Source organism: Vulpes vulpes, unplaced genomic scaffold, assembly GCF_048418805.1.
Source record: "Vulpes vulpes isolate BD-2025 unplaced genomic scaffold, VulVul3 Bu000000631, whole genome shotgun sequence".
Lineage (NCBI taxonomy): Eukaryota > Metazoa > Chordata > Mammalia > Carnivora > Canidae > Vulpes > Vulpes vulpes.
Window position 1 is genome coordinate 204831 of NW_027325738.1, and position 24931 is coordinate 229761.

The 24931-nt window shown below is 41.9% G+C and overlaps 1 protein-coding gene across 1 annotated transcript in view; it reads right to left on the bottom strand.

Moving 5' to 3' along the window:
• The window catches only part of LOC112933391 (KIT proto-oncogene, receptor tyrosine kinase), a 49530-nt gene extending 26934 nt beyond the window's left edge, over positions 1-22596 (bottom strand). Inside the window, exons 1-7 of the mRNA XM_072745199.1 lie at positions 22464-22596; positions 20594-20863; positions 17513-17794; positions 16295-16431; positions 11730-11901; positions 7624-7813; positions 4595-4710 (exon numbers count right to left, since the gene is read on the bottom strand). Coding sequence (XP_072601300.1) covers positions 4595-4710; positions 7624-7813; positions 11730-11901; positions 16295-16431; positions 17513-17794; positions 20594-20863; positions 22464-22596 — 1300 coding nt within the window. The remainder of the gene's footprint in view (positions 1-4594; positions 4711-7623; positions 7814-11729; positions 11902-16294; positions 16432-17512; positions 17795-20593; positions 20864-22463) is intronic.
• Positions 22597-24931: the final 2335 nt, after the last annotated feature.

Genomic DNA, 24931 nt, shown 5'->3' on the forward strand with positions numbered 1-24931 from the left:
ACAGTGAGAGAGAGAGAGACAGAGACACAGGCAGAGGGAGAAGCAGGCTCCATGCACCGGGAGCCTGACGTGGGACTCAATCCCAGGTCTCCAGGATCACGCCCTAGGCCAAAGGCAGGCGCTAAACCACTGCGCCACCCAGGGATCCTGCTAAATATATTTTTTAAAACAAGAAAGCATGTTCGGGTAGCTCTATAGATTTTAGAACTGTTTCCTCCCAATTTTGATCTGCAAAGGAAACAAATGGCCAATTTTACCAAAGATCTCAAACTTAAAAATAAAAAAAGATTTTATGTATTTATTTGAGAGAGAGCGAGAGAGACCACAGAGGGAGATGAAGAGGGAGAGGGAGGAGCAGATTGGTCACTGAGCGGAGAGCCCGACGCGGAGCTGGATCCCAGGGCCCCAAGATGATGATCTGAGCCAAAAGCAGATGCTTAACCAACTGAGCCATCCAGGTGCCCCTCACACTTCTTTTTGGAACTAAGAACCTGAGTTCTTTTTTTTTTTAATTCAATTTCTTAAAAGATTTTATTTATTCATGAGAGACACACAGAGAGAGAGGTAGAGACACAAGCAGAGGGAGAAGCAGGCTCCCTGTGGGGAGCCCAATGTAGGACTCGATCCCAGGACTCCGGGATCACACCCTGAGCCAAAGGCAGACGCTCAACCACTGAGCCACCCAGGAGTCCCAGAACCTGATTTCTATATACATCTTCAATAAGTAGGGCAAGGGTGATTATAGTAATGCAAATTCAATGTTTTTGTTGTTTGCTTTTTTAATAAAAACTCCGCCCCACCTTCCCCCCCAGCCAAAAAAAAATGGGGTGGGGGGACACCTGGGTGGCTCAGTGGCTAAGAGTCCTACTCTTGATTTTGGCTCAGATCACGGTCCCAGGGTCATGAGATTGGAGCCCCCCTTCAGGCTCTGTGCTGGGTGTGGAGTCTGCTTAAGGTTCTCTTTCTCCCTCTCTGGTCCCGACCTCAACCCCACACACTCTCTCTCTCTCATTCTCTCTAAACCAAACCAAACTAAACCAAAACAAAACAAAAAACCAAAAAACTCCCATCAGTTTCCACTGGGAGTTCTGCTCAAAAATAGCAAACATGTCATATAGCTCTTGCCCTTTATACACCACCTTTAATGCCATGGAGCCAACTAACAGACCCATGTAAATCATAGCTTGGTTAGAGGAGTTAAAAACAGACCTAAAACATTATCAAGTTTAATATGCTACACATTTTTCTCTAACACAAACTGATAGAACATGGTATTTTTTAAAGCCTCCCACATAAGCAATTAAAACACACACACACACACACACACACACGCATACACACGTACACGCACATGCTCAATGTACTCAAATCTACATGTGGAGTTTTTAAAACAAATGAATTTTTCAACGATCAAACATTTAACCATTCAAAATCGGGGATTTTCATAAGCATTTCTCCCAGTTGAATCTATTAAGCAATTATGCAGCAATGTCACTGAGGAAAAGTCACTGAATTTCTGCACTAATATTATGCATTTATTATTCTGATTTTTATCAATTCTAATTTTTGCACAGCAGAATTCCTTCCCTCCTTGGGGCTAAGCTTATTTACAGAACAAATCACACAGTGGATCTACTTGGCTCAGCTGAAATGTTATGTCAAAACGGACACAACCGCTCCGATTTTAAATTTCAAAACTATTTTTAGCTTTTGATTTTAAAGTGTAACATTAGAAACCTTATCCAATTAAAAAAAATCGACAAAGTGATTAGCTAACATTATCTGTAAAGAGCGATTGGACACACTTCACAAGAGGTAGATGTTTTTTAAGTTTCACACAAAAATACCACCTCTGTCAAAGCATGTGGAGCTCAAGAAATCCAATGTGTTAGGTAAATGAAAGAAATGCCTTTTGTCGGTTAAGGGTTTAGAACAAACTGACAGCAACGAAAGACTTCCTGAAAAACTTCACCTAAGTGGGGAGACACTAAACCACCCTTATCTGTGTGCCCAGTGCCATGGAGCAGCTGTTCATCAGTTGATGCTGGGTGGGCATCTGAGACCTGGGCCCCCGAATAAACAAAGTCCTGCCCCAACAGGGAATCCGCCCCCTCCAAAAAAAAAAATCATTTGGGAAGCTTAATGTGGTTCCCTATCTAGTTTCAAAGAGGCAGGAGTTCACCAGCAGAGGTGACTAACACCAATTGTGCGGATGGCAAATGAGCCTGGTAAGTAAAATGGCAGCAATTTTGTCACCAGAAAAATGGGACTTCAGAGACATCTTTGTAAGGTCAGTGACCCACAGCCTCCTTGACCTTGAAGCCAGGGAAAGACAGATGCAAATGGCACAGAGTTTTATAAAATTCCCCACTCCCAAGTAGGGCTGAAGTGAGGCCTGTGGAGTAGGCCATGGCCATGATCTGCTGTTACTGGTCCGCAAAGAGGTGAGGTGCAGCTGACAAGAAGCACTTAGCAGGAGCATCCTGACAGTCGGTTTTCTATCTATGGAATCTCCTTAAAAAAAAAAAAATTTAAACTTGGGTTTTGCATACATCTCTATTCTTATTCAATTCACTTTCCTAGTGATAGGTTCTTACCATATTTTGTAGCAAGGATTGATCCCGAATAATTTGGAAAATTAAAAAAAAAAAAAGGTCCTTTCCCATAGACAGTTTGAGAAGCACTGCACTAGAGCACCCAAAAATCCAGTTTTGGGTGGATAATATGCATATTCGACTCATAAGAATACTGATTTACCTGTAATCGTCTCTTAAGTTACTTGAATATTGAGATTTTTCAGAAGCAGGTAATTTTGCCCATGTGCGATATGCTAAGCTCTCTGATTAACATCTGAATTAATCTAGAGCTATTTGAAATGCAGGCCAATGAGATACCATATAATCAACACTGTTCTGAGGAAGGGAGACGTTAATGAGTATGATTCCCTCAAAAAAAAAAAAAAAAAAAAAAGGTAAATTCTGTGGTCAAACAAGTTTGAGCTGTATACCCCATCCCACAGCCTCCTCCTGGCACATTAAGAATCCTGACAAAGTCTGTAGTTAAGAAATTCGTCTGGCGGGGGATCCCTGGGTGGCTCAGCGGTTTAGCACCTGCCTTAGGCCTAGGGTGCGATCCTGGAATCCCAGGATCGAGTCCCACGTTGGGCTCCCTGCATGGAACCTGCTTCTCCCTCTGCCTGTATCTCTGCCCCTCTCTCTCTATGTCTATCATAAATAAATAAATAAATAAATAAATAAATAAATAAATAAATAAATCTTAAAAAAAAAAAAGGAATTTGTCTAGCTCCACAGATGTGATTTTAAGGATCCTGACAAGGTCTATAGTTAAGAAATTTATTTAGCTCCACAGATAAGAGCCTCTTGTTCTTGGAAATGAGGACCGAGTTAAAAGACTCCAGATTAGGAATCCAAAGCCTTGAGTATCACTTTTCTGTCTTCATTTGCAGCTGGATCATGCTACCCCTACCCCGTACGGCTGAGCTGCAGCACCAACGAAGTAACTTGTAAAATGACTTCACAGAAGGTCAGCTCTTTGAGGACAAGAAACTGGCACCCCTCCTTTGTTCCCACAGCCCCTCCTGCACCCCAACACACACACAAACACACACACGAAGCACTCAGCACAGTTACTAAGCTATCCCCTAGGGAATGTTCCAGATTGTCTCCTAATCCCCCACCTCCCAACACACACCCCGGATGGCTAATCCCAATGGTGGTCCTGTTGTTGACCACTCCCCTGGAATTCTGTGTCTGTGGAGGCCTCCCATCCCCTGGTCCCCTGGTCCCCTGGTCCCCTGGCTGGTGTGGTGCATCAGACACCTGCTGTCCTTCCCTGGATGTGCAGATGGGCCCTAGAGGAGAGCCAGGAGGGTGCCCTGCACGGAGCAGAAGCCCCCCAGCTGGCGAGCATGCTCCCTTGGCCTCAACCTCTGTCCAAAGCCATTTCTCTGAGATGCTGCAGGGGCCACAGCAGGGCAGGACTCAGGTGTTCAGGTTCCCACGCCCAAAGCCATCCTCCCGCCCAAACCACCTGCTCCCTCTCCCACAGTCCCCACGTGCTTTGCAGGAGGGTCTCGTTGAGCTGGATCGATATTGCATTCGTCTTAGTGAGAGAACAATCTCAACACAAATAATAACACAACCCTGAAAGAGAAAGCGCTCTAACAGAGAAATCATGACGGAGCCTGATAGCATCTCTTGCCCAACTAACACCATAATCCAGGTCCTATTCAACCTCTGGCTCCCCATTTCAACAATCAATAATAATACATTTTCCCCCCCTCACATGACGGTTATTTTTAACTTCTCTGGCTCCTCTGTTTGCTTCAACGGCAGCACCCGGAATCCGAGTGACCTCTGCAAGGTCACGTGGTCAGTGAAATGTAGGGCAAGGAATTGGTTTTCGTACACATTCTTCCAACCACCAAACCACAGGGTCTTTGTTAAGGTCAAAATTATCATGAAACATTATTTACATAGTACACAACGAGCTCAGTGCTGCAGCTGTTCCAAGCACGAGCCACAACTTAAAATAATAAAAAATAAAAAGATAAGGGACCGTTCGTTTTACTCACTGTTCACATAAACATTAAATGTCACCGAAGAATTGACATCGGAATTGGACACTTGAAATGTGTAAGTGCCTCCTTCGTTCCCTTTTAATCTGGTTAGATGAAGTTCACTCACATATCTACAAAAGATAAAATAGAAAAGAAAAGAAATCAAGCACTCGTGAATGGCCTGCCTCGGGTGAGCATCTTGTCCACAGTTTCTCTCTGGAAACACACGCCTGTGGGAGGAAGAACCAGACTAAGCACTTCACTCAGTATTAACAGGATCCATGTTAACAGATACAAACCTATAGGCATGTATTGAATTTGGGCCCAATGGCTGAGTGGGGAGAGGCTTTCATGGCCTCGTGGAGGCCGCAGCCTCTTTGGCCTCCTGGCTGTCCTCATGCCCAGGTCCCCATCTGCCCATAATCCTTCCCCGGTGTCCTGAACTCACCCGCCCTGCTGCCCTATAACGCTGTGCCCCTGGCAGGGCCCCCAGACGAGCAGGTGCCCACATGGAGGACCCTCACCTTCCTTCTTGCAAAAATCGTAATCTCCCATTTCTCCTTTCACCCCCGCTACTTCTTCCTGGCATCCTTTCCAGTATGTGCTATTCAAGCTTCTGTTTTCCTACCGGGATGATACTAGATACCGCTGTGTAGACTGAGCCCACAGGCCTGCCAAGGGAGTTCCCCACATGGGCACTGGTGTGGGTGGAGCGCCCTGGGCAGCCCTTGACCCGTGTGAGCAACATACACAACCGCCCAGACATACACAGTGGCCTCTTCAGACTTTCATCTCCTCTCACAATGCACACGCCCCCGAGCGATCCACTCTCACAATCAACTCCTTGCTGTTTGCTCACAGCTTTCAAATCTTTACCTCTGGTTCAGAGTTCTTGGTCCTTCGCCTCCTCTACAGAGCTATTTGCATGCCTGCATCTCCCTGCCTCGTGGGTACAAGCTTATAATGATTCACACCTGCGACATCCTCCCAAGTCTTGCCCTTGGACAGTTGGCCCCTTTTGGACACTGACTGCCTCTCTAGGTCTAGGGCTGATGAGTGACTGCCCGTGGAGAGGGACAAAAGCTCTGGAGAGCGCCCCTGAGATCAGCCTGCCAATCACCCATCCATCCTTTCTTTCCTCCTTTACCCTTCCTGTCCTGCTCTCCCTCTCCCTTAATGAAGCTCTTGACCCAGAATCCCTGTCTCAGGCTCTGCTTCTAGGGAACCTGCCCTTGATACTTCCTACCTGAATGTCCACACTCAAGAGCCCATGGACATTCTCAAATTCAACCAACCCCAAAAACTCATGGTCTTTGCCCTCCCAACCCTTCCCACTCCTCCTTGAAAGACATCACCTCTCACCATCCAACGTAGCTGATAAATACAGAATCTGAAGGGGTATCTTCAGCTCCTACCTCTCTCTCCTATCCCCTCAATCGCTGAGTCTTACTAAAGAGGTAGCCTGGATATCTCCCGAATCCATCCTCCTCCCTCCAGCCCCTGCACCTTGACCCAGGACAGCCTCATCTCTCACCCATATTCCTACAACAGCCCATAGCTCTTCACTGGGGGAAAAAAAAAAAAAAAAAAAAAGTCTATGAAGGCATCCACTTCTGTTAGCCATTTGACCTTGGTCAAGTTACATCAAGACTCATTTGTGTCTCAGTTTCCTCTTCTCAGAAATGACAAGAATAAAAGTGCCTGTCCATGGGGTTTGTGAGGACTGAAATTATTGACTTAATATATGGAAGGTACTGAGAACAGTGCAGCGCAGGCAAGAGCACCTGCAGCCTACATAAAGTAAGCTACTTTTATGCTTTTGCTTTGTAATTTTTATTATTTTTATTAATTTTATTTTTACTTACTATTTTCATTTTATTTTTTACTATTTTATGATTGCTACTGTTTTTTGTTAGAAATGTCTTGAGGATCAAATAAGAGATGTGGGGGCACGTGGGTGGCTCAGTCAGTTAAGCATCCAACTCTTAGTTTTGGCTCAGGTCATGATCTCAGGGTCGTGGAACTGAACCCCGCATGGGCTCTGAGCTCAGGGAGGAGACTGCTAAAGTTTCCCTAGGCTCCTCGCTGTGTGCGCTTGCTCTTTCTCTCTCAAATAAATTAAATCCTTAAAAAAAAAAGAGAGAGAGAGAGAGGTGTGATGTCATAGAACTTGGAGTGGAGTTCACTGCCTGGACCAAAGCTACTGAATGAATGAGGCTTAGTTTTCATTTAGTTGGTTGTTTTATTTATTTACTTATTTATGTATTTATGTATTTATTTGAGACAGAGAGAGAGGACATATCTATTTATTTATTTGAGACAGAGAGAGGACATGCAAGCTGTGGGACCAGAGTGGGAAGGAGCAGAGGGAAAGAGGAGGAGAGAAGCAGACTCCTCACTGAGCCGGGAGCCCAACTCCAGGCTTGATCCCACGACCCTGAGATAATGAGCTGTGCAGAAATCAAGAGTCAGAGGCTTAATGACACAGGCACCTCTCTTTTTCTGACAGTTCTCATTTTTTATTTTTAAAGATTGTATTTATTTAAAGATTTTTATTTATTCATTTGAGAGAGAGAGAGAGCGCGCGTGCACAAGCCGGGGGAGGAGGAGAAGGAGAGGGAGAAGCAGATTCCCCATTGAGCAGGGAGCCCAACGCAAGGCTGGATCTCACGACCTGAGCCAAAGGCAGATGCTTAACCCACTGAGCCACCCAGGTGCCCCTGACAGTATTTTTAAAAAGGTTTCAAAGCACTCACTTTCCTCTTTTCCTCTGAAAAATAATTTAATGTGTCCCGAGAACGTGCCATTCCCTGCTTTCAATCATCCTCCATATCAGAAATGTGAAAACTGATGCACAGACTTTTTGCACGGGTTTTAAACACGACACAAAAGGAAACACTGGCCTGAGGATTCAGGAAGGAGCCCCACACTTCCTCCTATGCCAGGTGTCCTCTCACACACTTATGGGCCACAAAAATAGGATCTGGTACGCCAAGGGAAGTGGGGGGAAATGTCTAATCCCCAGTGCAAGGCTCTTCTCTTACCTGATATTACTTTCATTGTCAGACTTGGGATAATCTTCCCATTTATCAGTGAAGGTTCTGTTCATATAGATCCACTGCTGGTGCTCCGGTTTGGGATATGCCTCATATTCAACAATCAGATCCACATTCTCTCCATCATTTACAAATATTGTAGTACTCATCATGGGGAAGATATTAATGAATCCTTTATCTAGTTATAACAGAATAAAACAGGGAGAAACTATGATCCACAACCACACAACAGAAAACACAGCTTCACCTTTGGTTATAAGGACAGCGGACTGGGGTCAGGTATTAAGAATATTTTGACTTGCCATTGTACCTTTTTTGGGTCTTTTTGCTCTTGTAGAATCACCATCATAAAGTGAGAAAGGACAGCCCTGAAATGTTCATTCTCCCACCTGTCTCTCAAGCAACTCTCTTAAAGATCTAGCACCATCTTGTTAAAAGTCTTCTAGAATGACTGGTCCTGATGCTTCTTAGGTCAAAAAACCTTTGGACTAAATAGTCATACCCAGACTCAATATAAATGTGATGATATGAAGGTGTCCAAAATCAAGATGAAGAAGAGATCCTAATGGTCAATGAAGATGTTGAAAGAACACCGTTTAGTATTTGAAGAAAAATAAACATCCATCTTCTCATCACATCATGTATCACAGATGAAATGAAGGACAGCACCTTAATAACCCTACCGTATTTTTAACTAAACAGAATTAACTCCTATCAAACTTCTAGGTGGAGAGGGGGAAGGGCAGTTTTCTAGGCTTTTTAGGAACCACGGAAGAAAAAGAATCATAAAATCATAAAAATCCCAAGAATCTGAATATATAAGCTTTTTTAAATGTCTATATAGTAAAAGTAAGGTAATAAGAAAAAGAACATGAAAATATAGATGGAAAATATTTAAACTAGTACTTAAAATAAGGCGTCACTCTTCACTTATTAAAAATAGCAAAACTTCAATAAAGCTGCTAAAAAATAAAGTATATCCATCCTGTGGAAAAATAGGAAAACTAATTTGAAAGAAACTCAATAATTTTGCAAGTGTGGTAAAAGTAGCACGCCGAATTACACGCTGTAAATTGGCACAACTCTTTCAGAAAGCATTTAGCAATATAGATTTTCTATAATTATCTATTCTCCCATTTAACCCTGTAATTCCCATTTGAGATCCCTTTTTAGTGGATAACTACAGACCAAAGGAACAGCTATCTACCCTGGACATAATAATTTTCAAAATCAGAGAACTGGTTTCTCAAGCAGCCCTTAGAAATGGTTAAATGATAATAATATAAGAAAGAGTTTGGAAAAAATTATTGCCCATATTAGTTTTATGGCCACCATTTATGGAATGTTTACTATGTGCCAAGAACTGCCCTATGCAGTTTAGCATACACTCTAATTAATAATTATGGCAAATATATAATTGTATAACAATACTGAAAGAGAACACTTAGAACTCCTAATTTATACATGAAAAATATCCAGTCCTGGAAAACTAAATGGTTAGCTACCCAAAGGCAGAGCCCAGATGGGAGTACAGGTTCATGAGAAGCCAAGGCTGGCCTCTTCTTACAGTAGCAAATTCCCTAGATTCTCTACTTTCAGTTAGAGAGAGAGAGTGACATCCTATGTGTAACTGAAACCCTGCCGCGTTTAAAAATATAAGCAATTCACCAAATCTTAAAAACAGTTATATCACATTAGTAGAAGGGTTTTCACATTTTATTCTTCCATTTCTTTCCCCAAATTTAAGAATTGTAAAATTTAAAATTACTCATTATTTTTGGCACTACTCGGTTGAATATGTTAAGGTCCTACATGAGTTGTCATTCTAGTATTTACTGCCCTTTAGTTTCCTAGAGATTCAGAATAAGAAAAAGAGTCCAACTGCACCAATGAAAAGGATGTGTCACAGATGAGAATAAAAAATCACCCAGGTGAAAGCTGGAGATGGAAACCACCACCCTGTTCTATTCTAATGCCTGAATCATAAATGAAGCTCCCTCTGCCATTTTTAAAGCAAATTTAGATCTTCAGTTAATTTTGAAGGAATAAATCTTTCATCAGAGCGCTATGTTACAGTTTCAGGTTCTTAAGGTCATAAATTGATCCCACACAATGCAAAATACTCAAATATTACGGACCACAATATTTGCACTGAAATGAGTTCCCTCATCATCACCATACATAAAATACTTAAGTTCCTCCTGAGTTTTCCAGAGCCCTTTGGCTCAATATACCTTTATGTCCTTCAAATTCATGAAGTATCAGAATTATTCAATTCAAAGAATTCCATCAGGGTTGTTTTAACATAAAGTATGATTTTTTTCAGGTACTTCTGCATTAAGAAATTGGTGATGCATTAATATTTAATCAGTACAAACGCTATGCGAGGTACTTCTATGAAATCTATTGCCTTTTCTCCTCTCTATAACCTCTGGAGTTAGAGGTAGAGTTACTCAGAAGAGAAAATGCAGGCAGAGTTAAAGTAGGGTGCATTCGAAAGTTGGGTGGCACGGCCCCAACTTAAAACCAGGTGGGGACCATCCCAAAGCCACTCCACATGGTATCCAAATCCTCCTACCCCCAGCCCCGAAAGAAATTACTTTTCTCTTTGTCTCCTCCTGTTCCATGTCCCATCCCAACCCATCCCAAAACAATAAAAAACCAGATTCAGGTTTCAGAGCCACAAGCCTTTCCAGTTACACAGTTATATTCTTGGAAATTGATGAATGGATTTTAAAAATCTGATTACATACAATAATATGTTCAAAACATCCTTACTAATTGCTTTCTGGAGCTGAAGCTGATATATCAACATGCTCCCTAATCAACTTAGCAAATTAGCACTTATGGAGTTTAATATTTTAAAAGCATAGCTTTCCATTCAAATTAATAAATGGTTCACAATCACGTTTAGGGAAAAAGTAATACTCTTTCTGCATGCTGGTTCTATCATTGCAAGTAAAGCGTGTTTCCCACGTTTAGTCTGGTGAGATGCTTTCCATTACAACATGGGCAGAAATGCCAAAATTATATGAGATTATTGTGGGATAAATCACAGACCTCTAACACTGCTTCATAAATTATTGAGGAAACATGGGGGAAAGAGGAGAAATGAAAACAAATATCACATCATTTTATTATTGCTCATGATGAAGAAATCTGCCACCCTACCAGTACTTAATCAAAGTCAAGCACAGAGACTGTACTTGCATTAAAAAAAAAAAAAAAGCACAAGAGATTAAATTCAAACAATACAAAACAAAACAAAGAAATGTGTAAATAAAGCGATTTAAAAATTACTATTATTTCCAGTAAATCAAAAAAACATCCAGGACATTCACTATCTTCTGCTCCCATTAAGTAAATCTTGGAAAATAAATATTTAGTGAGATTTCCAGAGTAGGGAAGGAAACTAAACCACTTGTGCATACCAGCTATGATGGGGTTAGGATTATAGGGTACCATGACCCAGTTTATGCTGCGCAGAACCAATGATTCAGGCCCCAGGGGACCTCCTTCCTGAAGGTTCACACTATGGCCTACAAGGCTGGAGGATGGGGTAAAGTGAGCAGTGTCCTAGGAAGAAGCAACCCAACTCAGCCCTTCCTGTGACAAATGAACTAGACCCATGAGTGGTAAAAAGATAAACCAAAGGCTCAGGTGCCCCCCTAAAAGGTTCAGAGAACTACTTCAGGTTCTCAGCATCTGCACTCCTCCACTGAGAAAGTCCACACCCATTTCTAAACTCAAGTCATTCAGTAAAGACTAGAATTTTTGAAAAAGTTCTACTTAACATCTTATTTGTTTAGTAGGGAGGGGAGGGAGGGATGGGAGAAAATGACCCATTTAAACAACTTCAGTTACAAGTTTCTACTTCCTCTTTATTAAACTGGTGGAATTTGCTTTTGTGCTCTGGTTGGAAAAGGCGACAGTGATCATTTTCATTCATTCATTCATTCATTCATTCATTCATGTGGTGACAATTAAATTTCTAGTAATCTCTTCAACATTCTATTAACATAAAAGGGAAGCTATCTAGCAATTTCTTCTTTCACTACTGCCAGTAATTTATACATTCTGATAGAGATATTTACCTACTACTTCCAAGGTTGTTGTGACATTTGCTGATCCAAAAGTATTATTGGCGTAACACATGAACACTCCAGAATCATTAACTCTTGCTGAGCTGATAATCAACTTTTCCTGACGTTCAAAATTGAAGTCACCGTGATGCCAGCTATTACTCTGTGTCTGTGCATTAGTCTGCTGGTTTTGGAAAGAGAGAAAAAAAAAATCAAAGATTACCATAAAATTTATATTCAGGATCTTTCCTAGATAAATTAAAAATAGCAGCAATTAACTTCTCCATATTAACATTCATTATACACTACTTAAGTAAGAATAATAAAGCATCATGACAAGTCTGTCATTGGAACACTTCATATTACAGGATTATATTGAAAGATAGTCATTATTAATGATTGGAAAAAACATGAAAATTCATTTCATAATAACCATGGCATACATAATTCCAAATTCTCTGCAGCACTAAATATTTTAACAGTGCCAAATTTTAGAAGTTACTATATAAGAAATATTACTGAATACTGATACTTTACATTTAGTCAGCATAGTTAGGTCGTATCAAGAACTCAAATCTTCCAGTTAATCAAAAACATCCAGTACATTCACTACATTCTGCTCTCATTAAGCAGATCTTAGAAAATAAATAGTGAGATTTCCAGAGTAGGGGAAAAAAGCGACACCAATTGTTCATAGTTAGGTCATATCATTATCTCTATATCCCAGTGATTGAAAGAAAACACATCACTAATAATAATATTCTATTTTATTAACATTTATATTATTTTCACGAATAAAAATTGAACCACAATGTCTAAAACTAACTTGGAAACTCATCCTACAGTTCTTATCCAGTAGAATTTTGGCAACTATTAAAAAGAGTTCCAAAGTATGTGAGACGTCTAAGACCAAACCCCAAATTATTTAAGCATGAGTGGAAGAGAAAAAGTTGCAAATTTACTCTTGTGATATCACCATTCTACTCATATTATTTGTCTGCAGACAAGACACAGAGAGATTTCTTGTATGGAAAACATCACGGGAATAAAACATAACATAAACTATAGTCACTCTGAAAATATTAGAGGGAGTACTATAGAACTTTCTGCATCTTCCAAATTTTCAGTAAAATGAACACATTCCTACAGAAAAAAATAACAACTGGAAAAAAAAAAAAAGGAAACAGGAGCTGATGTTGACATAAAAGGAGACCAAGGGTAATGCGCTGGCCAGGCTATGGTCAACCTATTAGCATGAGACCATTCTGACACTACTGTAAATCAGAACAATCCCTGTGGAAAGCAATTTGGCTGTTTGTTCATACCCCTGATCAATTCCAGCAAACTTATCTCAAGGAAATAACTCAATTTTTTAAAAAAGCTGCAAAATATTTACTACAGTGAAATCTCAGAGATGACCTAAATGTATACCAAGTATCAAAATTATAAATGTGAAAATAAGAAAAAGGTTCATATTACTTAATAAGCATAAACCGAGTGTACCTTAAAACTGCAAACATGTGGTGATACATATGCATGGGAGCAGAGGGAAAAGAAATATGAAAAAAAAAAGTGGGCAATATAGTATTTATAAAGACCAGACACACAAAGAATACTGAGCTCTTGGAATGCTTGAGGTCCAACTTGTGTTATAAATATAAAGTATGCCCCAGATTTTGAAGCCTTGTTATGAAAAATAGTAGTGCAAAATAACCCATTGATATTTTTTATGTTAATTACATTGATAAGATAATATTCTGGCTATACTAGGTTAAATAAAATGTATCGATTTTACTCTGATCTGTCATGTGCCTACTAGAAAATGTTAAATTACATAGGAGGCTCACATTTTATTTCCCATTGCATAGTACTACAACATGCAATGGTGGAATTATATCTGTTTCTCTTTTCCTCATGTTATTATATTTTTGGAAATTTTTTTTACATTAAAATGAGCATACATAAGAGCAGACTGCCAAAGCGGAATGTTTTGAAATAAAAAGAAGAGAAACCTGCTTTCTTAACTAACTGTGAGATCTTGAGCAAGTGAAGGATACTACTAGTCTCAGCTTTTGTTTCTATAAGGAAATGAGAGGGGGGGGGTGCCTGGGTGGCTCAGTAGGTTAAGCATCTGCCTTTGGCTCAAGTCATGAACTCGGGGTCTTGAGATGGAGCCCTGCGTTGGGCTCCCTGCTCAGCAGGAGTCTGCTCTTCCCTCTGTCTCTCTCTTTCTCTGTTTCTCCCTCCCTTGCTTGTTCTCTCTCTCTCTCAAATAAATAAAAGGAAATAAGAAAGCAGAGGTCTTTAAAGGCCTTTTCATTTTGAAGCACAATGCAGATATGAAGACACTCTCTTCCAAGAGATTCTTCTAATAATTGGCAGAAATCTGCCATTTCACTGCAGAAGAGCAATCAAGAAGATGCAGTAGCAAGGTGAGGGGACACTGTTTTGTCCTCTCCCAGTCCACCAGGTTACAGACTTCTCTGCAAAGACAGAGTGACAACAGACAGCTAACATACCACATTCTAGATTTGTCCTATAGATATATGTAGCCCAAGGGTCTATAACAAGGAGCTAAACAGGAACAATGAACACATGTCAGCGCAGGAAGGAATAGCTTGGTCCTATGTGACACAATATCAACACCTAAACCCAAAGACCTTAATTCAGGATGATGTCAAATAACATAATTAAAAGTAAAAATACAAGGGTTTAGAGGCACTAGGAAAGCTAACCAAGATTCACAAGTGTTGAATAAACTCCAAGACTCTCTTAGGGTTTAAAACAAACAACTGCAAAAACTCTAGAATAGTCATTTTATCCTAAATTTCTCTGTGAGTTTTAAACTTATTCTAAACGGTCAGAATCAAATACCAGGAATTTTTAAGATAATTTGATAGCGCTCACAGTGCTAAGTATTCCGAATGAAGCCAAAGGATATCAACAAAAGATTCATGGATGAACCTTGGCATGGAGCCACGAGCCCCATCTGCAAGTCACACATTACATATTGTTTGCATGTGATTTGGTTTTCCTTAACCCTTGAGGTGCACACTGGGATTTCCCCAAAGAGCTCCCAACACTGAAGGCTTATCTAGCAGCGCCAGTGGATTAATTGGGAATGGCATGCAGGACTCCTGGGAAAAGTGGTTCAGAACAAAACTGCCTGGGGCAATTGAATTTCTCATGAAAAAAGGCTAATTTTCAAGTTATACAGAAGCTCAAATACACACATGGTCTAAACCGTTCTCTCATCTGAAATCAAGGATTATGGAAAGCCAATTAATATAGGATTGCATTCCGTAGGGTTAGTCAAAAATCCATACATAAGCTATTGTTTTTATTAAATTATATGATATAGAAACTAAAACTTGTTTCTTTGAGCCACTGGTCTGAAAGAACAAGACTCTAGTACAATCCATTCTCTAGTCAATGGCAGGCTTCATTAGCAAGGTATCATCCATCACAAGTCTATGTGAATACCATCATAGTACTTTGCATTATGCTAATCACCATGGTTACTTATGGAGCAAAGAATTCTTTAAAGAGGCATGAAATTGCCCATGTTGAATACAGAGCATGAGAAGGAAGGAGAAGAGGAGTAAGAGGAGGAGGAAAATATATCATTTCTTTTCTCCCATGTAATGCATATGTGTGTTCTGAAGAAAAACCACTGTGATAGCAAATTACCTTAGATGGCCAAGATTATGCAAATAAAAATTACTGAAAATTCGGTCGATGGGAATTTTAAAGCAAAATATTTGGGAAATTAGAATTTGAAAGACCTTGCTATTAATGATTATTTAGAGAGATAGGGGGGGAAAAAAACTTCATATAACTGGCCAAATTTTACTTAAGATATGCCTTTCACAGTATCTGACATATAGGAGACATTCAATATGCATTTGTTAAATGAATGAGAACTTAAACATGTCCAAATGTTTCAAATTAAAGATAACCATTTTATTAATAGTGACTAAAACAAATAGAAAACCATTAGCAACTTGATCTCAGGTAACCAGCCTCAGAGGGGAGAAGTCAGATCAATAAAAAAGGAAACACAGCTCTCAAATGGATAGGCCACTTTGTGGGAAAGGAGGGAGCGCTCCGGTTAGTATCTGAGATCACTGACTGTTTTTAAATATGGAAGGGGGAAAAAAATTGACAACTTTTCCCAATATTTTAAATCATCTGGCCTGGATAATTTTAAGAGTCTTAAAAATCAAGGTTAACGTACGTGGCTAACAAGAAGTGTTCTTAAAATTTTCCCTACAAAAGTCAAAGAAACAGCACACGGTATAGAACAGGAGTCTGAAGTTCTCTCTTCGGTCTTCTCAAAATAAATTTACAAAATGACACGTATTTGTCGCTAATAATGAATATACACATCCACATATGGTGTTACGAAAGGGGGAAATGTGCATCTCGACACACGCCCAGACAGCCCCACCTCAGACAGACACACCAGCTGAGCCATCCCCAGGATAATTAATAGACTGTTTTAAGGGGAAAACCTTAAAATGTCCCCCACAGAGAGAACAATGTATTGAGAAAAACAAAGGAAACAAGCCACTTACCTGGCTGTTTTCCTTTATCCACATCGAGTCCACGAAACTAGACACATCTTTTATAAAGCACATCACAGAGAAGGCTTCCCCTTCCTTCAGGAGAGAGCTTGTTTTGGATACTGACACAACTGGTACAGCTCTGATGGCTAGAATAAGAAGAAACGTGGCCCTCAAATTATTTGTTCCATGATCATATGCCACTGTCACCTACTGCTTTTCCTCAAATGCACCCAACTTATTTGGGCGTCTTTTAAATAAAATCTCAAGTACTAATCAATCTGTATCACTTGCCTATCTGAAGACATCAGCAATTAAATCTTGCATCCTTCAAGCAAATTCATTAATATTGAGTGAAAAAAATAGGAATGTCTGCTTTGAGATGATAATGCTCCTGGCCAAAGCTATTTTGAAACAGGCAGAAGCCCTGGCACAGGGAAAGTGGCTTTAACCCTGATGGTTTCATGAGGACGTGACCTACGACTAATTATATTCTTTCAACCAAACAGGCATCTTTCCCATGTGCCGTAGTAATAATATCTTGCTCATTTCTGAAAAATCTCCATTTTAAATAGTCAAAGTTTCCTTAATCCCAATGAGCGCCCTTTTTCAAAAGCCTTCATAAAAACCCCTCCGTAGCAGAATGTCACCCGCTGTTGAATTTGATGAGCTCGGAGACACAAAAATCTAGACATCTTCCAGCTACGAATTTAATCAACATAATGCCACGATGATAACAAGGGCCATACTCTGTTGGTGCTTTCCTCCTCAGACTGGGAATAAGTCTGGGAATGCATTAAAATCAAATCGCTGAGGAGAAACTCAATTCCTCTATCAACAGTAAATCAAGAGGTGAATAATGTATATGCTAATCTTTCCCAACAGTGGAATCAAAGCTCCCCAGTGAGGTTCCCTTGGAAGCACACCTCATGCGGTTATGAAACTCTGGGGGTCCTGATGTTGTGAGGTTTCACACTGTCCCCGGGAGAGTCTACACACCGGTTTCTGGCAGATGCACCTGCCAATGGTGGCCGTGCACTGGTGGTGTGGGGCTTGGGGCTACGAAACAAAGAATTCACCGGCCACTGACAGTAGTTGGGAGCTGGGGAAAGTGATGAAGAGCCAGCCACCTGACCGCTGAGAGTAAGACAGACCAGGGAGAGGAGACAAGTCACCCCTCCATCAACAGATGCTCTGCCTCCCCACGAGAAAGAGAGAAAGGGCCCCTACCTGCCCTCACTTTCAGGGTGAATTTCTTGGACAGCACCGTCCTCCCCTTCTGGTCCGCAGAGCAGTGCAAGCAGAGCCGATGATACTCGCGCTTCACGTTTCTGATGGTGATGCCAGCCTTGGGATCAGCGACGAAAGTCAAGTCCTTGGGAAGAGGCTTCCCCTCGCACCCCCTGAGGGAGTAATTGGTCACTTCTGGGTCTGTCAGAGGACAGCGGACCAGCGTATCATTGCCTTCTTTCCCATACAAGGGAAGGTCAACGAGGAAAAGCTTTGCAGGATCTAAAGCATATCAAAAATCAGTCGTCTGAATGGCAGGCCACAGGCACCGAGAACATTTTTAAAAGATCACGGATGACTCCGCATTTTGTTCGTTCTTTGCAAGCATAAGTAGAATTTATCCAAATACTACGAATTGAGTAACAGTTAACATTTGTTATACACTTCCCCTGTGTCGGACACTAAGCTCGGACCATTACACTTTAGCTCATCTCATCCTCGAAGCACCCCGACATGATGGGTACATGCTTACCCCCCTGATGTGATGGGCACTATGCTTACCCCCCGCCCCTTTAGAGGTGAAGAAACTGAAGTCTCAAAAGTGACTCTCCTAAAAAAGTGACATGGCCCAGAAATGGCTGAGCGGAACTCAAATCCCTGTCCAACTGATACCATGATTTGAGCCCCTAAAACTCGGAGGGTATTTTACTACAATAGTTACTATTCTTCTACAACAGGGAATACTCAAGCAGCATGGGCTAAGACTAAGGCTGTGTGATGATACCCATTAGGGTCAGGGAAAGGTGTTCTTTCTCTCCCCTTCTGGTGGTGGGGCGGGGCCTTTCCAGAACTCCCAGTGGCCAGGACCTTTCAGCTTCTGCATAGAGCCTGGGAGACCATCAGCCGGCCACCCTGTACAAATGTCATCATGGGCCCCCCTCTTCCTATTTCTTGAAAGATATGTATAAACATAAACTTCTGGAAATCAAATGAAGCCATATTCCCAAGGGGGGTCTTATGAGTTTCGGGAATGCTATGGCAAATACTTCATCATCCGAACCAGGACACTTGTGAGTGAAGGGGAGTGCTATTAATAATTATGCCAGGACACCAGGTGTGGACTGGAAAAGCCTCGGGCAGACTGGGACCTCCTATAAGCAACGACAAACCTCATTCTGTACACACAATATGCGGCCACCCCTACCGTGTAAAGATAATACAGATAGATGGTTGGGCCAACAGATCATGTTTAAAATGTTTTTTTTTTTTAAGGGCACTGAGGGGGGCACTGGATGGGATGAGCACTGGGTTTTATACTATAGGTTGGCAAATCGAACTCCAATAAAAAATATACAAAAATAAGTAAAAATAAAATAAATTTTAAAAAATTTCTTTATTCATTGTCCATTCCACTTGGAATTCGGTGTCCCACAAAAAATCAATTTGACAGTGGTGAAATAGATTTACCATCTGATTTTAGGAAAAAAAAAAAAAACAACTTCTAGAATGAATAATTACGCATGTCCCAGCCTCACTCCTTTGTTCTATGAATAAAGCACGTCATGAGGATAGAACTGAGGTCCGAAACCATCGCTGGTTATCATTCCATCTCCTCTTTCTCAGTTGCTGGAAGCCAGCTCCTACAATGCCCCAATCTCCTTCACTGCTGTAACATAAACCACTCAAGTATCCAAAACATCTCAAATCAGTAGTAGTTTAGTGTAGCTCTGATTTATTGAGGAAGACTTCCCTTCTAAAAAAAAAAAAAAAATCCATGAACTCTGCGAGACTGACTTGGCTACTTGAGCAGTCTCCCCCCATTTATTCAGTCATCTACCCACTGTATGCATATGCAGAATGAGATTTCATTACCACCTGGAAATTAGAGTATCTTCTCGAATGCCAATGACCAGCACACAGGATACCTCCACAATTACAGAAACATACCCAGAGGCTAAGCTGTGCCTTATCAACGGGTAGGTCTCAGTTTACCCACGTAGGAGAATAACAGATACACTGAGGAGAGGCAACCTTCTCTACAGCGAACACGAGGGGAGTCAACTTTATGAACCCTTGAGAAAGCTAGAATTTGCACGATTCTGGTCTCCTGAACGACAACAATTACACCAGGAAGACAGGGCAGGAAACTCTCAGTGTTCTGGTAAGAAACCGAAACTCTTGAGGTCCCTCAGACCTGCAATCTAGGACAGATGTATTCATTATTCCCCCACAATACTGTGGATGAGGCCTCCTACGTAGTCCCGTTTTCACTGGACAGAAACTCAGAGCCAGGACCGGGACTCTATTCTTCCTCCTATGACCTGAGGATGCGTCTCCTAAAGCCCAAAGTACTTGTTTTTACAGCAACAGAAAGAGCCTCCTGCCTCCCACACATTAGCAAACCTCCTCTTGACAAGGATGTTAAGCAAACAGAGGCGAATCACCGAGTTTATCATAGGAAATGAGGTACGGAAATCCAACATTCATATTTTTCTTCTGTTTCTAAAAAGGTCACTATTTTGTTTTGGTTCTTTGTTTCTTTTTCTTTTCTTTTTTTTTTTTTAAACGAATCAACTGACAACTATTAAAGAACCTAAGAGGGACATGGGGTGATTTAGCTGACTGGGTTATTTTTCTGGAATTTGCTCCCTAAAAGTGGGTCAATTCTTTTTGAAGTGTTGGTCTGTTTGGGCCTTCCGAGGCCTTTCGTTCCCTGAAGTGTTTTTACTAAGTGGGAGTATCTAGGATCTCAAGGCATTAAAATGCAGCTTTCCCAAAGGGCCTAATTTATTCTCAGGGTTTACTCAGAGTGCCAGGACAAATGGGCTAACCATATTGTAATCTCATTAGGAAGAGCAGCACAGGCTCACAGACCTTCAGCTGAAGTCATACCCACAGCCACGATGTATCAAGAGATGGTGGGGGGGCGGGGGGGGGGGGACCAACAAAGAAAAATTTGTTTTAGGCTTTCTAGACCTAGCCATATTTTCTCTATGGCTCAGCCATCTCTATGTCATCCATAATTAAGAACAGGATATTAAGTTCTCTAAAGCATAGCATGAAAGAAAGCCACACATTTACCTCTGACAAACACATAAATGGACCTGCTCAAGCCATCTCTGTTGGTGCACGTGTAATTGCCCGTGTGGCCAGCCTCTGCCTTCTCTGTGATCCATTCGTTGTGTGTGTTCTCATTCAGTTGGCCCAGGGTCTCAAAAGTCCACTTGACAAATCCTGGATCGGTGCAGGACAGCCTAAGCTCGTCGCCGACACTGACTATTAACTCTGATTTTGCTGGATGGATGGATGGGAGAGACGGTTCCCCTGGACTCACAGATGGTTGAGAAGAGCCTGCCAAGAAAAATAAGAATCGTGTTGAGTATGATCTTTTCCTTGGCGAAATAAAGCAACTCTTCCAATATTGATTTCCATCTTCTGTGCGCTCTACAATAAAAATAGGACAAAGCTGCCCCACTATTTATAGTTAGAAAGAGTTCTGTTTTAAAGTTTCTTAAGTTCATCGAGAAAATTATTTTCTGCAACTCTCCATTAATCCTGAGGGTCACACTTGGTATGCAAGCCATCCTCGCGGGATGCCACGCATGGCCCTTCTCCGGGTGAAACACACAGCTGGGTCAAGTTTCCACTCTGAATATGGGCCATCGAAATGGTACTGACATGCTGACGCCCTGCTTAGAAACAACAAAAACAAAACCCCACACTATTACAAACAAACAAAAAAACCTACTGGCCTGTTACTCTTCTGGCAAAATGTACATGACCATGACATGGGTTGGCTGTGAATTCAGTTATTTGTGTGAAATTCTCCTTATATGGTTATGTTCCCCAAAAGGAGAACTATTTAAGAGTCTCAAATAATAAGGCAGCACATGAAAATCCCATTTTAAAGATCACACCATGAGGGCAGCCCGGGTGGCTCACACCTTCAGCCCAGGACGTGATCCTGGAGACCCAGGATTGAATCCCACATCAGGCCCCTGCATGGAGCCTGCTTCTCCCTCTGCCTGTGTCTCTGCCTCTCTCTCTCTCTCTCTCTCTCTCTCTCTGTATCTCTCATGAATAAATAAAATCTTAAAAAAAAAAAAATCAGACCATGACATAACTCATGACATATGTTGGGCTGCAGCCTAATCAAACTAATGCCTAGATAGGCTTCTTAATATAAAGATGCAAACTTTAGACTCGGAGTATGAAACTTGAAGCTTAGAAAATTCACGGCAGTCCATTCATTCATTCATTCATTCATTCATTCATTCATCCATCTGTTGCATGAATGCAAATGTACCTGTTCCTTATTCACGGTCTGCAAAAGCTTCGAGCTGGGTGCTCGGGAAACATCCACATAAGTGCAACACCTGGTTCTTACACGCACACCAGAGTTTAGAGAATACACTACTCACATGTCACAATAAGTGAAACACAGCTGTTCTGGCTTCAAGCTGAAGAAGAAGGAAGAGGTGGGCTGGACCTTGACCATATCAGAAGAGGTGAAAGAGAAGACAGACATGGGCCGTAGATGTATACCATAGAGACCACACAGACCATACAGAGACACTCGATATTTTCCAGCAGAAAAGTGACATGCACAGTAAGATACCGAGATCTTCTGGATTCAAGGAACTCAGTGAAGAGCTCCAGTCCTCAAAGGTTGGCAGAAGGAATAAGACCTACAGTAAGGATCTGAGACTAAAGGAGCATTATTATACCATCAGAGGAAAAACACATTAATGGTTCTAGTGTAATTAAAACTACAAAGACTGACTCACATTCGACCTGGGTGAGTGAGTGGGAAGAAAGGGTCCCCGGGTGAGGTAGGCTAGAGCAACAGGGTAACAGCACTCCCCGCCGGGGGGTGGAGGGGGAGGGAGCTTTCAATCACTTCTGCAGGGTCATAGGCAAAATGGCATATCTATCCCCTCCACACACATACAAGGTCGGAGACAAGAAGCGACCTGAGTTCTGATGTTGGAGTAAAAATCCTCCAATCCAGGTGGAGAAAGGAGCAGGTGGGAGGCAAAGGCAGCAGGTAAGCCACGCCAGGAAGCTCTCCCCAAGTCTGGCATGACTGGGGGTGGGGAGACATGATCAGAAACGTGTGGGGCCAGGAAGGCCAAGAGCCCTGCTCTCAGGGGCTCCCGGGCCAGTGGATGGGACTTCTCACCTTATGACCTGCATTTCACATGGTGGAGGAAGAGCAAATAACGTGTGAAGTTAAAGACAGGATCAGGGGATGCCTGGGTGGCTCAGGGGTTGAGCATCTCCTTTGGTTCAGGTCATGATCTTGGGATCCTGGGATCTAGTCCCGCATCAGGCTCCCCCGCAGAGAGCCTGCTTCTCCCTCTGCCTATGTCTTGCCTCTCTCTCTGTGTCTCTCAGGAATAAACAAATAAATAAATCTTTAAAAAAAAAAAAAGGCAGGATAGTCAAGGGTGAGGGCTTGTGGAAAAAAGAGGCACACACAAAATACCAATCTTGAAGAGCTCTTCCAGCTAAGAGGGTATAGATTTGAGATTTAAAAGTCAAACAAAAATGAACAAGCTACAACAACAAAACCACCACCAGAAAGGAAGAGGGTGGGAGGGGAAGGCAACACATCAGAAGGTTTCAAAGAGGTGGTAGGGACTAGGGCAGATGCTGAGCGAGATCAAGAGGATGAACAAAAGTGACCAAGGGAACAAACCAAATCTATTTGGTGAGAAAGAGACTGCAGGAAATGCAAGAGTACAATTTCAGGTGAGTGGGAATTTCCATGTGCTCCCAAGGTCAGAGGCTCTACGTGTAGACCTCTGTGAGAAGCTATGGCACCGGAAGGCACAGAAACAGATCTATAGTCAAATGAGGGATCCCTGGGTGGCGCAGCGGTTTGGCGCCTGCCTTTGGCCCAGGGCGCGATCCTGGAGACCCGGGATCGAATCCCACGTCAGGCTCCCGGTGCATGGAGCCTGCTTCTCCCTCTGCCTGTGTCTCTGCCTCTCTCTCTCTCTGTATGACTATCATAAATAAATAATAATAAAAAAAATTTATAGTCAAATGAGGTGAAAAGTTCCAGAAGAGGGGCGCCTGGGTGGCTCAGTGGTCGAGGTCTGCCTTTGGCCCAGGGCGTGATCCTGGAGACCCGGGATTGAGTCCCACATCGGGCTCCCTGCATGGAGCCTGCTTCTCCTTCTGCCTGTGTCTCTGCCTCTCTCTGTGTGTCCCTCATGGATAAATAAAATAAAAATAAAAATTAAAAAAAAGAAAGAAAGAAAGAAAGAAAGTCAGTCCCAGACGAGACTTGTTGACATGTGAGGACAGAAGAGGAGAGGGACAGACCAAAGATGCTCTAGAGCAGCAGTGAAACCATCCCCTGCAGGTGCATATAGATGATGACTGGTCTCAATTCCAATTTGTTACCCAATATTTCATCTGGGCACCTTTCAACCATGGCTTCAATTGCAGCTGCGTGAGGTCATGCCAAGTACACCCCAGATTGAAGATACTCAGCAAACCTCGATTCGCAGAAGGTAACAACAAGGTCGATTACAATCATCAAACATTATTAAGCACCAATAACACATGAAGGGCTATAGGCAAGATCATCTGTCCCTTGCTGGGCTCAGCATCTAAATGCAGGGGGCCAGAATAGGAAACGAAGTGCTTGGGATTGTTTTCAGAGTCATATGCGGTGTTAAATAATGAAAATGGGCACAGCAATAAATGGAGACGCTATTATGTCAATTATTTATCCCCTTTTAAAAAGGGAGTTGTTGCAAGGGAATAGCAGTGACGTTGAAAGAAAATTTAATCCAAAAATCCTTAAAGAATTTATACTGCAATACACTTCAATCAATTTAGCTTTCTCGGGAGGGGATCTTAAGGGCCATAGGTGCATGGCAATCCAGCTGAATAACCATCGCCAACTTCTGGAGAAGTACCGTAACCAATGGAAGCTAAGCCTCGCTGCGTGACCTCAATGGCAGGCCACTCTACTTCTCTGTGACCAAGTTTCCAGATCTGGAAAATGATAAAAATACCCTCATCTCCTAGAGTCCTTATGGGAATCAAATGTGACAAATCCATGCAAAGAGCTTAAGACAGGACAGGGCACTTTGAAGATGTTGGCTTTCACACTGAGATGGTCGAGCATACTCAGTAAGAGCCTGGCTCTGGAGTTAAGACTCTAGATTTGCATCCTGGCTCTGCCAAGGAGTTAAGTGTGTGATCCTGAGGCGAGTTACTAATCAATTCTGTCTCGGTTTCCTCATTTGCAAAGGAGGGACAGCAACAGAACCTATTTCATAAGGCTGTCATACAAAGCACTCAGAACTGTTTCTATTACGTAGAAAATACATAATAAATGTTAGACACAATTATTCTAAAAACAGAACCTCTTATCACCCCTCCAGTCAGTCCTGACTC